This window comes from Sinohyriopsis cumingii, chromosome 1 (assembly GCF_028554795.1).
Source record: "Sinohyriopsis cumingii isolate HCF-2022 chromosome 1, ASM2855479v2, whole genome shotgun sequence".
Classification (NCBI taxonomy): Eukaryota; Metazoa; Mollusca; class Bivalvia; order Unionida; family Unionidae; genus Sinohyriopsis; species Sinohyriopsis cumingii.
In genome coordinates this window covers 178,301,224-178,317,431 of record NC_142961.1, presented here as the reverse complement: position 1 = coordinate 178,317,431, position 16,208 = coordinate 178,301,224, and the positions used below count along the sequence as shown (strand labels likewise).

The following is a 16,208-nucleotide window of genomic DNA, read 5'->3' as shown; positions in this document are numbered from 1 at the left end:
TTAATGATCTCAACACACAATTCATTGTTTTCATATGACATCACAAAACATGTGTACTGCCATATCCGCCATTTTGAGTCCCTAGCCACACAAACCGAGACCTAATAACATCCATAATTATGAAGGCATGTCTCATTTCATGTATAAGAATATAATAAATCAAATTCTGCATGTCAACCACATGAGACACAATGCGTGACTTTTCTACTTGTTTTCTTCAAGTAAAACATTTTAATTTCAACCATCTTTGTTATTCTTTTGTAAACAAATAGATCTATCAATAAACAAATGCATAAACAAATGGACATACAAACAAGTAGAAACATGTAACGATTTTCAATTTTCATGGCCTGGTTATCGTTCAAGTTAAAAAGCTAACAGTTAATATATAATTTCATATTTCTAAAAGTATTTCAGGAATACTTCGTTTTGACATTCTACACAAAGTCATGTTCTGTTAGGCACGAGTTTTGTTTGAATATACTGAAGATGAAACTTCTTTGAACGGTTATCGCTATCATTCAACATTATCCTACGTCTATCATCACAAATACAATATTTGACCATACTAATTGAATTGGTTTGTCAACTGTCTTTGGCACAAACACCTATTGTCGCAAAAAGTATTTGTACATAAAAGTTCTGGCATAAAACACATGCTACGAAATTTTACTTCGTAATTGATATTGTATCCCAAAAATCATTGTCCAGAAATACTCTTTTAAGATGACAAGCTTAGGGATATGATACGAAACACTTGTAAAAAAATGTCAATATTGTCCATTTGTAAAGAAAATAACTGCATTTCTATTTGATAGCAATATACACAACTGCAGTTCAACTTCACTATTCGGTCTTTCGATATAAGCCAGGGAACTTCCAGCTTTATTTTTATTTTCATGCTATAGGGCACTTAATTTCAAGTATAATCTATGTATCATTTCAATGAAGTAAATGTCCTTATCGATAGTTAAATCGATTATCTTCAGTATGCAGGATTAATGTTGACAATGGTTTGTTAAGGACTCAAAATGGCAGTGTAAGGTGCATGCACATTGCACTGTGGGTATTTGCGTACTCAATCATGACATACATGAAAACAACCCACTGTATTAATCTAAATACACAATCATTTTACATATAATATGCTTTAAGTTTTGGAATATTTAGAAGAATGTATGGCTCTTACTAAGAAGACATCCATGTTAAAAGAGATGAGAAATAGTATCACATTTAATATTGGCTGACTCCTCTGTATCTGGTTGATATTTATGCTAAGATATATAATTCCTCTGATAACTTTTGTATATAAAATGTAAAAGATCTACACCATAATTATAAGTTATAACTTTTGTAAAAGAACTGGTTACAAACAAATGGCATCCACTGTTTATGTTTTGGCTCATGGTCCAAAGAGTGTCCTGCAAGTCATCTTTTTTCACTGGCCTATCTTAATGTAGTCTTACAATGGAAGACCTCAACCCTGATATTCTAAGTTTGATGCCCACAAAATAAATGTCTGGGTCAAGGTCTTACATTGTAGGACTAATCTGAATTTAGATCTAGACACAGATACAGGGTCCTTCAAAGTGGGTTTCTACTGAGTGCTATTCTATTTTGAATCAGGATTTTACGTTGAATCGGTATTTTGGCTATTCTGCTACCAATATGGATCCATGAAGTAAAGAATAAAGCACTGGTTTAAAATATGTGTACTACGACTACGAGTATGGATGTATGAAAACATTGCCAATTGCGTGCCCATATTAGAAACTGTCTCATTAAATTATCCCCTCCCCCAAGCTCATTTGACATGTATTCTCTTCCAGTACCGCTGTGGTGTGTGAATCCACATGAGTCTGACGTTTTATCAATAAAGTACGGCGAAACCTCTGACAACATGAAAGGTGATTTCATGTTGTCAGAGGTTTTGCCGTACTTTATTGATAAAACGTCAGACTCGTGTGGTGAATCTAACACCTGATTACGAAATCGTAATGAAGATTAAGACCAAGACATTCAGTTCAATTTATGATTACCCAATGAGTTCCTTAATGATGGACGCAATGTCAATAGTACTAAACCGACTCTTCATCTTGTTTTCTGTTTTGTATGTGATGAACAAATTCCAAGAAAAACACAAGAAACGTAGATTAACAATTTGAGATCATTAAGGAAGTCACTATCCAAATTGTGTGAGAAATTATGATTGGTTAAACTCGAGGACAAAAGTTAATATAAACCAATCAAATTAAAGATTACATTTATTGCTCTTTTTGTCCTTGTGGGTATAACCGGATGTAAACACACAACACACGTGGTACACATATATTCATATTTATCGTCGTATCAGGTATGTTTAATTTTTGCTCCATCTATGCATTGGTCAAAACAATATTTTAATTTTCTAACCTATGGAAAGTAATTGTATGACTGCCTGCATGATTAAACGGTCCAGATCACTTTTAGAGCAATCAGAAAACAATATTCCGAACAGTAACAGTTATCATCCATTATGGAAAAATATACAGCAAATTGATTGTTTTTCTAACATGTGTTCTTACATTTGTCAAAAATGCTAGCAACAGATGCTTAGAGTGTATTGAGAGACGCCATAATATTTACATGACGATTCCATTTAGCTATGTGCCTGCAATGCCTATTAACTCGATGATGGGAACAATGTTCGAATTCAGCTATGTTGTTTTACTAATAATTTTTCCGTTCTGCATAAGTCCTATTCCTGATCGTCAGTTGAGCGTGCCAACAGATTTTGTTTGGATACAGGATATATTTGCTCATATTCAGCAAGGCTAATAATATTTTTAAATTTAGTAATGGATAAAATGGGCTACACGGTCCTATCTGGGCAATCTGATGAAAAGTATGTAAAATTTTGGCGAATATGGAGCTTTACTTGTAACAACGTTTTATTGTTCCATTATTTTTTTGCACCCTGATCTGGTAATGTAATGATACAACACCATCTAGGTCAGTTATGAAAACCCCAATTACCTGTTACAAAAACAGTGCATTTCTTTTTAAATCAATATATTTCAACCATTTAAATAAAAATTTAAAAATGATTTTATTGGTATAGTTTGGCATCTACATGTCAGCAACTGGACTGTCTTCCTCAGTATATTCTCTTCACATGCTAATGGCTTATGATATATCAGATGGTACTGTAGGTCTCTTAGAGCTATCTGTCAAATCAGAACAAATTAAGATGCAGGGGTTCTTCAAGGGTCAAACCATTATTGTTATCATCAATGATAATTTTTATTGTATTAAATATGGATATTTATATAACTGTGCTGATGATAACACTGAATTAGACTGAACAAACTGACATTTGTCCTATCCAATTTCACTTCTATCCCATAGTCAGGCATTTCTGCTGTGACACTACTAAACTCAAAAAAATACAAGCATGTGCTCTGAGATTTATGTGATAATTGCACAAGCAGATATCATACACTCTTACTTAAGGCAAAAATATCAACCCTGTCTTAGGACTATGGCTTTAGTGACTTAAAATTCAGAATAAGGGCACTCCCAAATGTCTCAGTGATTTGACATTTTAAAAACAACAAATACAAGTTTAGACAATAAACTCTTGTTTTATTAATAATTTGTCCAATAAGAGATCTTTTTAAATTATGCTAGAGTGTGAAAACTGTCATGCAGGGATCGTCCTGGGCTTCGCCAATGTCGCAAATTGCGATTTTTTTTCCTTATTGGCAACAAAAATATCCCATCTGGCGATTTTTTTGGTGACAGACTTTTTGGTTATTTAATTTGTACATACAATCATGGATTTGGACTGGATAAATTAAAAGGGAGAATGAAAGGAAGCCACAAACTTGACTAAGCAATGCATTGGAATCAATCTGTTACACAAACAATCCTTTGTTCATATTGACAACCCCATCTTTACCATGCATTGTTACATCATAATCTGCTTATGCTGACATCTGGGCTGAGTACTGTATGCTGTGATACAGTCAATCATGCTACCGAACTATACCTACAACTGACCGACTTCTGAAGACGCGAATAGAACAGATACAATTAATTGAATGGCTAATCCTTCAGTTGTTTTTTTGTTGTTGTTGACATATACCAATACAATAGTTTTGCCGAACCTTCATAGAAAACTGATAACCTTTGAAGTACCGACTACTGCGTATAAATACAAAGCAAATGGAAAAAATCTCAATCACAATTATATCTGTCGCCAGTGCAGCATTTTACTCATTGATCTTTTCCTTTTGCCATCAATCCGTGTTACAGCTGCAGAGACTTAAACTCCGCAACAAGAAATAGCAAAAAAAAGACAGTTTTGCATAATTAATAATAATTATTTATTTCTCAAAATACAGGAGTGAAAGAATCCCTAAATTGGGTGTGAATTTATGCTTATATATACGGTCCAATATTGCCAGGTGTTGTCTCATGTAAGTTTCATTCGTGGGAATGGAGATCCTATTTTGCTTGTCGAGAAAATTTATACAGCATTCAGTGATCATTCTTGGGATTTAGGAAGCAATTCACTACAAGCTTTGTGAAGCTAGCCATAAGGTGGGGGGGGAGCTGCTGAGAGACTACTGGTGTCACCTGTCAGCACTGTAGACTGTGAATGTGGATTCAGTAAGATGAACCTCATAAAAACTGACATCAGAAATAAACTCTGCATCTCATCTCTCGAGAATTTAATGAGAATCAGCATGTACAGATGTGAAAAATTAGACTTTAAAACTGCATTCAACAAGTGGGCAGCCCTAAAATCGCGACGGATCTTCATGCAACACTTTGTAACCTTTTGTTAATGCTTGTTGTAATTAGAGTATTAACTAACTCATCTTTTGTAATTTTCATTGCCTGTTACATTAACAGACTAAATTAACACTTGAAAAAATGTACACTACTTGTTCTGGCGACACTTTTTGATAATTGGCGACAAAATATTGAGGTTGGCGATTTTTTGGGCGGCAGCTTTTTAAAAGCCAGGACTATCCCTGGTCATGAACTTATTAATTTTTCATATTTCAACAATTTGACACATGTGGTCTGCAGCTGATATACCTACACCTCAGGAACTAAATCTTCAACATGTGGAATAAACTCTTTTGGATATGCAGCTGCCATTATATGGAAAGAGTTACCAGTCGCTTTAGAGATCAATAAAATGATAATTCATTTAGATGAATAATTTTATCCTGGAAAGGTCAAGACCTTAAATATAATATCTGTAAATACCCCCACCCTCAGTCGACTGCAATCATGATAACTAATCTTGTGTTACCCATTTGATTTACTGCCCATGTCACATATATCATGAAGTTCCCTCATTTCTGTTTATGTAAGGCATAACTTGCATCACAGAATGCTTTTAGTGTCTTTTGTTTTTTTTCATGCATCCTTTGGATTATCCTCATTTTTAGTTACCTGAATAAATCCACTTTTATTATGCCTTATTCAAATGCTTAGCTTGGTTATATTTTATGTTATGTGCTGTGTGTTTTGTCCAATTTCTGTATTATGCTGTGGTCTTGCAAATCATTTTTGTTTTTATGCCTTTATTGTTTTTGTCATGTCGGTAGATTAGAGCTTACATTAAATCATTTTAAATCATGCAGACTGTAAAATTAATCTCATATCATCTCATCTTATTGATTTGATATGATTCTTATTGATAATAAACTTTTTAAAATGATTTGAAAGGACTCTTCAGCAAGATAATAGCATTTCCTTAAAGGATTAGCCACAGTAAAATGTCTGGTAGTTTCTTTCTTTTAAGTAAGGCATAATCAGCATCGCAGCATGCTCTGACGCTGTCCAATAAGAGATCTTTTTAAATTAATGCTCGAGTGCGAAAACTGTCATAACTTATTAATTTTTCACATTTCAACAATTTGACACATGCGGTCTGCAGCTGATATACCTACCTTTGCTTAATACCATCTGCCAACCAAAACTTTGGATGAAAATTCCAATTTCTACACCTTCTGTCTTTCTTACCAACCATTTGATTTTACCAGACATTAATTTCTATCATCTGCCTTGAAATGAGTCTTTTAAACACCATTCTTTACAGGGGCCCCGAGTGGCCGAGTGGTCTAAAGATCTCTCCGTTACAGATCACTGCCATCTCACCTCTGTCTGCGTGGGTTCAAGTCTCAGATTTGGCTAATGTGGGTATGTGAGAAAGCTTGCCGGTAGCTTCTCATGGGTCGGTGTTTCTTTCTGGAATTTTCCTGGGTTCTTCCTCCACCATTAATACTGGCCACCATGTATAGCCTATCATGTGCTGCAAAATGGCTTTAAACCCTACAACAACAACAACCATTCTTTACAAGGAGCAAGTAGAAGAAAAAATCCCACACATCTTTATTCAAGCTGGTTGTTTTTTTTATATCAATTGACAACAACTAGATTGATTAAAAATGTTAACATGCAAAGATTACATATAGACAGCAAAATTCTTGAAGCATATTAATTATAGATAATTTTGGTTCAGTTACTCCCTCACTAAAGTGCAATTTACGGTAGCCATAAAAGCGGACCACTTTAAAGGAGATATCAGGTTTTATTTAAGCATTTTATACATATTATTAGTATTAAGTAATGAAATAACTGTACCTTCATTATGAAGGGGACTGTTTTACACTGAGGTTCCTTTCATTGAGGATTTCTGTAATAATACTACATGTACCACTATATTATAGTTCCAGGTGTTGTACAATTTGCTCTGATTTATTGGTGTCTCTGCTTTTAGTAAAATGGTGTTTGAGTTTAGTGTACTGTTGTATTTTTGCAGTTGTCAGTTATTAAATTCAAACTGAATTTTTTTAACAAATCATTATTTAACAGTCTGTAGCTGTAGAACTATGATGAGACACAGTATTCCATGTATCAGGGATCTTGGAGCAAAGTATTATCTTCCACAAAAAGAATCATTGTTTGTTGAAGTTCAGCTGTTGCAGTTGCCATGTTTAACAAGGAAGGAAATGAATAAGTTTAAATATCATTCCCATGTTTATCACAATGTTGAATTTGTGTTTGGAAAAAGTGGTGTAATTTTGGATGAGATCAGTAAGTTCTGAGGAAGGGATTAACATGCAGTCAGTGTGGTGTCTTATGGAAACAAATGTTACAATAATGAACAAATGTACAAATGATTATTGGATCATCTGACACTCAACATAGATTTTTCACATTTCAGAAGATTTTTATTTTCTTGTTTCAGAGTCTTCCAAGCGCAATCACAATGTCAGATTCAGAAGGACAGTCTTTCAGCTTATTTAACACTATATCTAAAGCATCAAATGCAAAAAAATCTAAACTAACTTCTGAGGAAGTCAAAATAAAAAGGAAGAGGAAAGCAACACAAATAATAGATGGATATGATGATAAAGAAACATCATTTAAAACTGCAGAGCAAGCAAAGAAAATAAAAAAGAAACTAAGTAGAGACCACTCTTTTGAACATGAGATGTTGCCTACAACATATTTAGAGGATGAACAGTCAGATAGTTATTTAGGTAATAGTGACTCTAATTCAGATCAGGAAATTAAGCCATGTGTGGAGAACAAAGGAATGGTAACAAAGACCCAAAAGAAAGAAGAAAATAGAAGGTCAGATGAATCAGCCATTGGTGGAAAATCAAGCAGAGCTTATGATGAGTCAGGGTCAGAACATGACAAAGACAGAGGCGAAGAAGATAGTGATGTAGACAGGGAATATGTGAGTAAACAAAAAGCAAATTTAGCTACAATATATAAGATCTATTGCATCTCTTGGGAATTTACCATATATACTCCTTAAAAAGATAGGTCCAACTGCAACAACATAGACCCAGATCTGACTAAAGCTGTGTTGATGCCACTTTTTGCCAATTATGCCGATATTGCGTATATCCGATTATTAAAATTGCCAATACCGATTATAAGATCGATTATTTCATTATTGTTTGTTTTATAACAATGACTGATTCAGAAACGTAAACCTATTAGTTTAATGCAAGCAGGTATTTTGCCGTGTGAGTTATAACAAGGTTGTTTTTGCAGCAAGTGAATTTGAACTTCTATACAAAAACAAACAGAAACCGGATAAAAAGTACATTGTTATTTATAGAAAACAACGATCACACAAACATAAAAACTTGAAAAACTTTAAAACTAACACTGATAAAACTTATGGTTTGCCAATTCAAGATATAAATGAATGAAAATGTATTAAGCTAGTCTTTTAACTTATGTTGAATGATGCAGGTCACCATAACTAGATTTCAGTAAATGACTAAAAAAAATGTTAATAACGATAGCCCAGTAACAATTAAAATTAATAATATGCATGCTTTAAGACTAAAGTTAGACATCACTGTACACTGGCTGCATCTAATAATGAAATCCTAGTTGGGGTAGGTTGTATTTAAGCAACAGTAACATTTCTCCCTTCTCTGCAAGTAACGATCCATGATGATCCGAAAAAATCTGGCTTATGCCACTAAACAGCTGCTAGCTGAGAATGCTTGAAGCTGGTGCAGACAAATAGCATCTAGCTAATTTTGACAAGTACGGGAACTGAAACCTGTGAGCATTCCACCAGCCATATATGTCTTCTGGAATTTCATAGTGCGGTTCTGCCATGGCCATCAGACATGAAAATCCAATGTCTTTAACAACAGAAAATGGTTGCACGTCTACTGCCATGAACTCTGCAATAGCTTTGTGCCAACTAATAGCTCTATGGTCGTCAATGCAAGTGGCTGCTTCCTTTCCAGCATGGCGTCAGTAGTCAGAGTACGAGGAGTTGCTGCAGCTTCTGAGGTTAACTGCTCAGCATCCTTTTCTTTTTTATCTGCCAGAAAATGGCCATGTTCGACAATGTACTTGCAGCACAAGTGCTGGAAAAGATTTGATATTGTATAGGTTTTAGAATCTTTTCCACCTCTGGAAATGCATATTTTGCAAAGTGTGCAATTTGCTTTGGACTCATCGACTGCATTTACTTTGAAGTAATTCCAGACTAAACTTGAGTGTTTCAAGTTTGACATTATGCATAGGCTTGGTAGTATATTTAATAGGGTACAATTGCTAGTCAATAATCCAATCGATTCACTCTTGAAATAATGTTTTAAATCAAGTAAGTTACTACTAAGTTGTCCATGTGGCTGGATGGATGCATGCACCACGCTGCTAGTCACATGCTGAAGCAGCTCAGCAGCTGGGGTACCCAGGGGTAACGTCGCTGGCGCTGACATGCCAGTATCAATGCTGCATAATATTTTTATGTCAGCATTCAGTTGCTTCAGCGTGCGACCGCTATTTGTTGATTAGCAGCATTGCAGGACTGGCTAAAGAACAGAGTAACTATAGTATGTCATAGTTTCACAGTAGTTGGAAATTTCGCTAGCTAATAATCTCATTAGCTATTTGCTAATGTATATAATGGAAGTTCAACAGCCGCATGAGGCCTCATTGGCTGGTTGGCTGCTGTGATTGGGATGAGTGCATGAATGGGATTGATAATTTGTTGTGTGCAGACAGTCAGCGGTAGTTTACAGCATGTGTGTTAAAAAGTATTTACTTTTAAGAATATATTGTCTTTTATTTAACCCCCCAAATCAGATGCTTATTCCTTAATTTCCACTATATAATTCTGATTTAAAATTCAAGCCATGTCAAGATGAATGTTATGATTGAATTTATATTTTGGAAATTTGTTTACATCGGTATTGATTATTTCTGCCAATACTGATTGTTCTAATAATTGGCCTGATTATGAGTATGGTCGATTAATCAGCACAGCTTTAGATCTGACACTGCATATTGCATTGCCCAATTAAGGTCTTTGTTGTTTACTTTACTGATGACTCATAACAAACTGCATAAACCCAGACTTGCTGGTGCAGTATGCAATGTCAGATCTGGATCAGTGCAGTTTGCATTTCAGATCAATCTGTAGACAAGTATAAATGGCAAAAAACAAATAAGCTTATGCTCTGTTGTAATAAAATACTTTAAATCATTATATTTTTTAATGGCAATATTATCATCGTCATTATTTACCTTAGTAATTGTAGTAGTAGAGGTACAAGCAATAGGCATATACAACTTTGAAAATATTCTCCTTTTTAATCTTCAGATCACCCTATGCCACTCTAATGCTATAATTATAACATATGGTTTGAATTTTTACCCAAACACGGGGATTGCGCTGGGCTTCGGCAATGTTGCAAATTGCAAAAAAAAAATCCTTATTGGCAACAGAATATACCATCTGGCAATCTTTTTGGCAACAACAGTTTCGGCTGTTAAAAATTGTTTATACAGTCTTGGGTTTGGAGTTGGGAACTTCAAAGGTACCTTGACAGGAAGCCACAAACTTGGATATAAAATTGCTCTGGAATCTATTGTTACATAAACAAATCCTATGTTCATATTGACAAACCATCCTAACATGGCATTGTTATATCATGATAATCCGCTTATGCTGGCCTTAGTACTCTGTGCTGTAATATAACCTAAATAGTCATGCTACTAGTCCTACATGTATCACATGTCTGGCCTTAGTACTCTGTGCTGTAATATAACCTAAATAGTTATGCTACTAGTCCTACATGTATCACATGTCTGGCCTTAGTACTCTGTGCTGTAATATAACCTAAATAGTCATGATACTAGTCCTACATGTAAGACGTATTACATGTTATTTATGTTTTAGTGCTACATCTTACTACCAAAATAATGGCCTTGTAGAGTGTGTTCCAATGTCGGTTGACATTGGACTGAGTAGTCAAAGATTCAGGTATATTGCACACACTTGACAGCCCATATAGATATTCTTCCACAAATTGAAATGTAATTAATATACTTATTGTGCTGTTTTTATCTCTGTTGAATTAAAGTCTGACACTACCAAATTTTCATGTTCCATTGACATACATTTGAATTTGTGGAACTGTGATGGCAGTCGAGGTATGCTGAAGTGTGTTCAAGTAAGTTCATGTTGGGGATATATTTCTTGAATGAAATGATACATTGCTTACAATTCCAAAAGGCATAATATATTTTTATTCATTTCATTAAAGAATAGTATTTCAGCTTAACCCAATTTCGGCATTCCCAGCTTTCGTCGCTTTCGAGCCAACTGAAATGTAGGCCAATGAAAACAGGTCCATTTCTTTGTGAGAATTTTAATTTATTAGAGAAAAGACATCAGAGTAAGTAAAGTCTGACTTTGTGGAGTGTACTACACAAATGTAAGTTGTCAGTATACAAGTGTATTTCAGACTACTCTTCATTTAATCAAAATTTCCAATTTTTTTTCTCTGTGTAAATTCTAGTCACTGATGACAGGTAATCTCTTATAAATTTCACTTGTTTGTGAATTTCAATTTATTTTGAGCCCCCTCATCTAAACACCCGCTTATGTTGACAATATTAATTTGGTCCCAAGGGTGTCAAGATAGATGGATAATATGGTATTATGAAAATGGCAACATTCTTTAAAGCCATCACCATCCCTGCCTAATTGTATGCATTCTTTTTTCTCAATGGTCTGTTTCATTACAAATTTTTTTTCATGTTTCAGATAGCCTTGAAGGAAGGTGAGTAGTCTTTTTCCAGTTACATAATGTTTTGTTTACTGCTAGACATACCTGTTTTATGATAATGCTGGTAGAAAATGAGTGTTACCTAAAGTTACGTGAGAGAAGGATCTGGAACAGACAATACTATTGTGCATCTCATTTCATGTTAACCTGATATTCAAACATGTTACATTTTCATAAGTAATTTGAACACACAATTAAACATTTCTTGCAGTAATGTAAGTCTCAGAAAAATATATTACAGTGCAGACAACAAAATTAAAATGGAAAAACTGTCGAAGCAAGCAAGATTATCTCATTTTGACTGCTAGTGCATTATCATTTTTCTTTGCCCCACTAAAACGTTGCATGTCCCCAAAATTTGGAGGGTGGGGGACACAGTGTCTCCTGTCACTGGGATCCTCTGTGCAACATAGTAGTAGGGTCACTTGATCTATCTAGTGTTTGTGTTTCAGTGTTCTTGTCAGAAGCTAATTCGACCTTATGATTTGAGTACCAGTTACACAGTATGCACGGGTATTTTAAATATTGCTGAATAATGCTTCAAGTCAAAGACTGGTATTTCTATATTACAATAAGTAAGACAAAATTATGTGGACTGGTGCTCAAATCCAGAGGCAAGCATAGCACACACTCACATATACGATGTCCCAGTCTGACTGTCTTGTAGCTACGATGTCGTAGCCTCAACTTGATTTGTTGTCCACGAGGTACGAGTAAGGGTACTAATATTAGTACTAACTGTCTTGTACACAGCAAAACAGAAGTACACTTCAGGTAAGATAGATTGCAACAGTCTTAAGCAATAATCTCTATCGACATTTTACATTCATTGAAGTGACAGCTCAGAGACTGCATATGAACATTTTTCCTTGGAAAGTCAGGAGGTCCAATGGACTTGTGACACATTTAGCCATTAAGTCGTATGGTGAAAATTGCAAATCCCATATCTTGGACCACTGCTATATTCCTACACCAAATAGTCATCCATCCATCCATCATCCATTCATTCATTCATTCAGTGGCATCTGATGAATTATGGTATATGATGCCAGTCCCTCTCTCAATGGGTTATGAGATCTTTCTTATCAGATCTTTGTCTTGGTAAGCAGGCAGTATCGTAGAACTTTTAGCATAAAAACAAACCAAAAGACAGGCATGTGATTTCTTGGTGGGGCTTGGGAAGACAGGATTTGCAAGGTAGTAGAAGGAATATATTATGATTGGGTAAATATAATCAAAGAAAGAAATTTTACTTTTGAAATCATTCCTTGGATTGCACTAGTATATTAAATCATCTCTTGACGATGTCCAAAATTAGAAATATCCTTGTCTGCTTTTCAAACCAAATTGTTCTGGTTGTCATCGTGTATGTTTGAAACTATGTAAGAAGAACCAGGTATATTTATTTTCAGAATTTTGGGGAAAATTTATGGAAAAAATATAATTGTATTCATGAGTCTCACTGTTATCTAAATTTCTCGTCATTCAAGCATGTAATTACTTATTTTTAAAGTTTAAATATTTTCTTTTTATGTTATACTCGATTCATCTGCACAAGAAATTGGAGGTTAAGCTAATCTTGAAATTCTTTTTATTGAGTATTATTGTCATTGAAGAAGAAAATATTTCAGACATACATATATTAATGTAGAACTGTTTTTACTGTTAACAGAGCTGTCCAGTCTTTCTTTTGAGGAACTGCTGAAAGTCAAGGAAAAGATTGGGCTGAAAGTGTAAGTGTCATCATCAGCTCTCCTCCTGGAAGTAGAAAAGAACTATTGTACTTCCCACACACGTAATAGCATATACATATGTACTACCCACACACATAATAGCATATACATATTTACTACCCACACACATAATATCATATACATATGTACTCCCCATACACATAATACCATATACATATGTACTACCCACACACATAATACCATATACATATGTACCACCCACACACATAATAGCATATACATATGTACTACCCACACACATGATACCATATACATATGTACCACCCACACACATAATACCATATACATATGTACTACCCACACACATAATACCATATACATATGTACTACCCACACACATGATACCATATACATATGTACCACCCACACACATAATATCATATACATATGTACTACTCGCACACATAATACCATATACATATGTACTACCCACACACATAATAGCATATACATATGTACTACCCATACACATAATACCATATACATATGTACTACCCACACACATAATAGCATATACATATTTACTACCCACACACATAATAGCATATACATATGTACCACCCACACACGTAATAGCATATACATATGTACTACCCACACACATAATAGCATATACATATGTACCACCCAAACACATAATATACATATGTACTACCCACACACATAATAATATATACATATGGTCTACCCACACACATACACATAATAACATATACATATGTACTACCCACACACATAATAGCATATACATATGTACTACCCACACGCATAATGGTATATACATATGTACTACCCACACACATAATAGCATATACATATGTACTACCCACACACATAATAGCATATACATATGTACCACCCACCCACATAATAGCATATACATATGTACCACCCACACACATAATAGCATATACATATGTACCACCCACCCACATAATATATACATATGTACCACCCACACACATAATAGCACATACATGTGTAGAGCCTCACTGAATCTCGGACTTTCTTCTAAGATCCTACAATTCTTTTGGATTGAGTTTTGTAGCAATTAATCACTGGGAATAATCTGAGGGGATAACATTTTACATGCATGTGTATTAAATACACATTCTTGGTTAAGCTTTTTTCATTTAGGTCGGGCTGTTTTTTGCACACTGTAAATGCTGTTACATAAGGAATTATGAAACTTGGTGAAAGGATGCATTTTGAGGAGTGCTACCATAAAAGTTAATCACTGTGACCCATATTTTGTACGCATTGACTTTTTGGTAAATTTTGTGTTTTAAGCTATTTTCTTGGAATCTTTTCCTCATAGTATCATCAAGATTATATGCATCTCTGTTAGTACCACACCATTATAAGAATAGAGATTGCTAAAAGCCTGTGAATTTCACCCAATAAAGCCTTTGTTCCAGGATTGATAATTATTTTAGAACAGATTTTTGTATCAGAGAAGAATAGTTTTTTTTTTGTGTGTTTGATTTCTTAATGGTTTTCACAGTTGGTAGGTAAGATTGAAATTTAAAAATGTAACGAAAACAAATTGCACAAAACAAACTTTTGTTAATAAAGGGGTCTACATTTTGTTAAGATGACTGTCAGAACTTAGTTTCTGCATGAAAATATGCTCTGGATTTTTTATGTAACTCAAGTAGAATTGTAAACATAGTTTAATTTAGAATATATTGAATAAGTTGAAAGTAATGTATTACTGTCTTGTATTTGCATTGCATTCAAGTAACATTATAAACCTCTCCCTCATGGGTTCCATATACATTAACCAGGCCATAAGCAAGGGGTAAAAGAAGCTGGGAGACTAAAGTTTGGAAAAGTGTCAGGGGAAACATGCGAGCAATTTTCCTTGATGCATTAGAATTATAATCTCCATTGTCCATCACAAATATTTGACAATGGCTTTAAAGATTAATCATTATGACAAGTTATAACATAAATTAAAATAAGATGTTATGAAGTAAATTAAAATAAGATGTAATAAAGTAAATTAAAATAAATCTGATGATGGACTTTTTTTAATATAGATCAAGTTGTGCAGTCATCACCATTTGGTGCATTGGTAAAGTTGGAGTTGCCTCCCTTTAAGGATCATGTGTGTGAATTGGATTTTTAACATAGCTTTAACAATTTTTCAGTCGCAGCACTATGATGTCTATAGTGTGGCAGTTTATAATAATGTCTGGCACTAAGGAATAATGCAACAGACACATAGCATGATGTCCCACCCAGTCACATTATCCTGACACCAGGCCGACCAGTCGTAACACTAACCTCGTAATGTTGAGTGCTTAGTGAGGCAGCTGCGAGTACCATTTTTATAAGTCTTTGGTATGACTTGGCCAGGGTTCGAACTCACTGCCTCCTGCAATCAAGGTGGATCAACTGTATTTGTATCCATCATAAGCAAATACAAATTAAAGCTTTTTAGCTAGAACTATAAACTATAAAACAACAGAGACAAATTTACAAAATTGCCATAGCACATGATAGCAATATCACTCAACTTAAATTTCTATAGTGTTTGTATTAATTAACACAGCACATAGTAGCTGCACAGTTCTAGATCACTATATCCAGATCAAAAAGAAAACAGATCAAAGAATTCAAGAGACCAAAATGCATACATTATACCACTGCAAAGTTTGAAGAACAATCCACAGATTTGCCAATGGCATAGACTTTGGAATTTCTACATTGTGCGATTTTAATAAGTTAGGCCATCCAATGCTTATACTCAGATTTTTCACATTTAGTACAATATGCTGTATACCTTAATCGCCCTGTGTGTCATTGTGTCAGACGACCATTTTGA

General features: G+C 34.4%; 2 protein-coding genes across 3 annotated transcripts in view; one reads left to right on the top strand and one right to left on the bottom strand.

The window, feature by feature from the left end:
* The window catches only part of LOC149808461 (ribosome quality control complex subunit NEMF-like), a 94,404-nt gene extending 92,214 nt beyond the window's left edge, over nucleotides 1-2,190 (bottom strand). Inside the window, exon 1 of the mRNA XM_089977628.1 lies at nucleotides 2,040-2,190. Within this exon, the coding sequence (XP_089833754.1) occupies nucleotides 2,040-2,095 (56 nt within the window). The 5' untranslated portion in view covers nucleotides 2,096-2,190. The remainder of the gene's footprint in view (nucleotides 1-2,039) is intronic.
* Nucleotides 2,191-2,337: 147 nt separating this feature from the next.
* The window catches only part of LOC149808460 (ribosomal RNA processing protein 36 homolog), a 32,856-nt gene continuing 18,985 nt past the window's right edge, over nucleotides 2,338-16,208 (top strand). Inside the window, exons 1-5 of one of the 2 annotated variants that reach the window (XM_089977617.1) lie at nucleotides 2,338-2,353; nucleotides 6,101-6,201; nucleotides 7,253-7,750; nucleotides 11,603-11,618; nucleotides 13,297-13,357. In XM_089977617.1, coding sequence (XP_089833743.1) covers nucleotides 6,196-6,201; nucleotides 7,253-7,750; nucleotides 11,603-11,618; nucleotides 13,297-13,357 — 581 coding nt within the window. In that variant the 5' untranslated portion in view covers nucleotides 2,338-2,353; nucleotides 6,101-6,195. The other variant, XM_089977626.1, reaches the window with a different exon arrangement.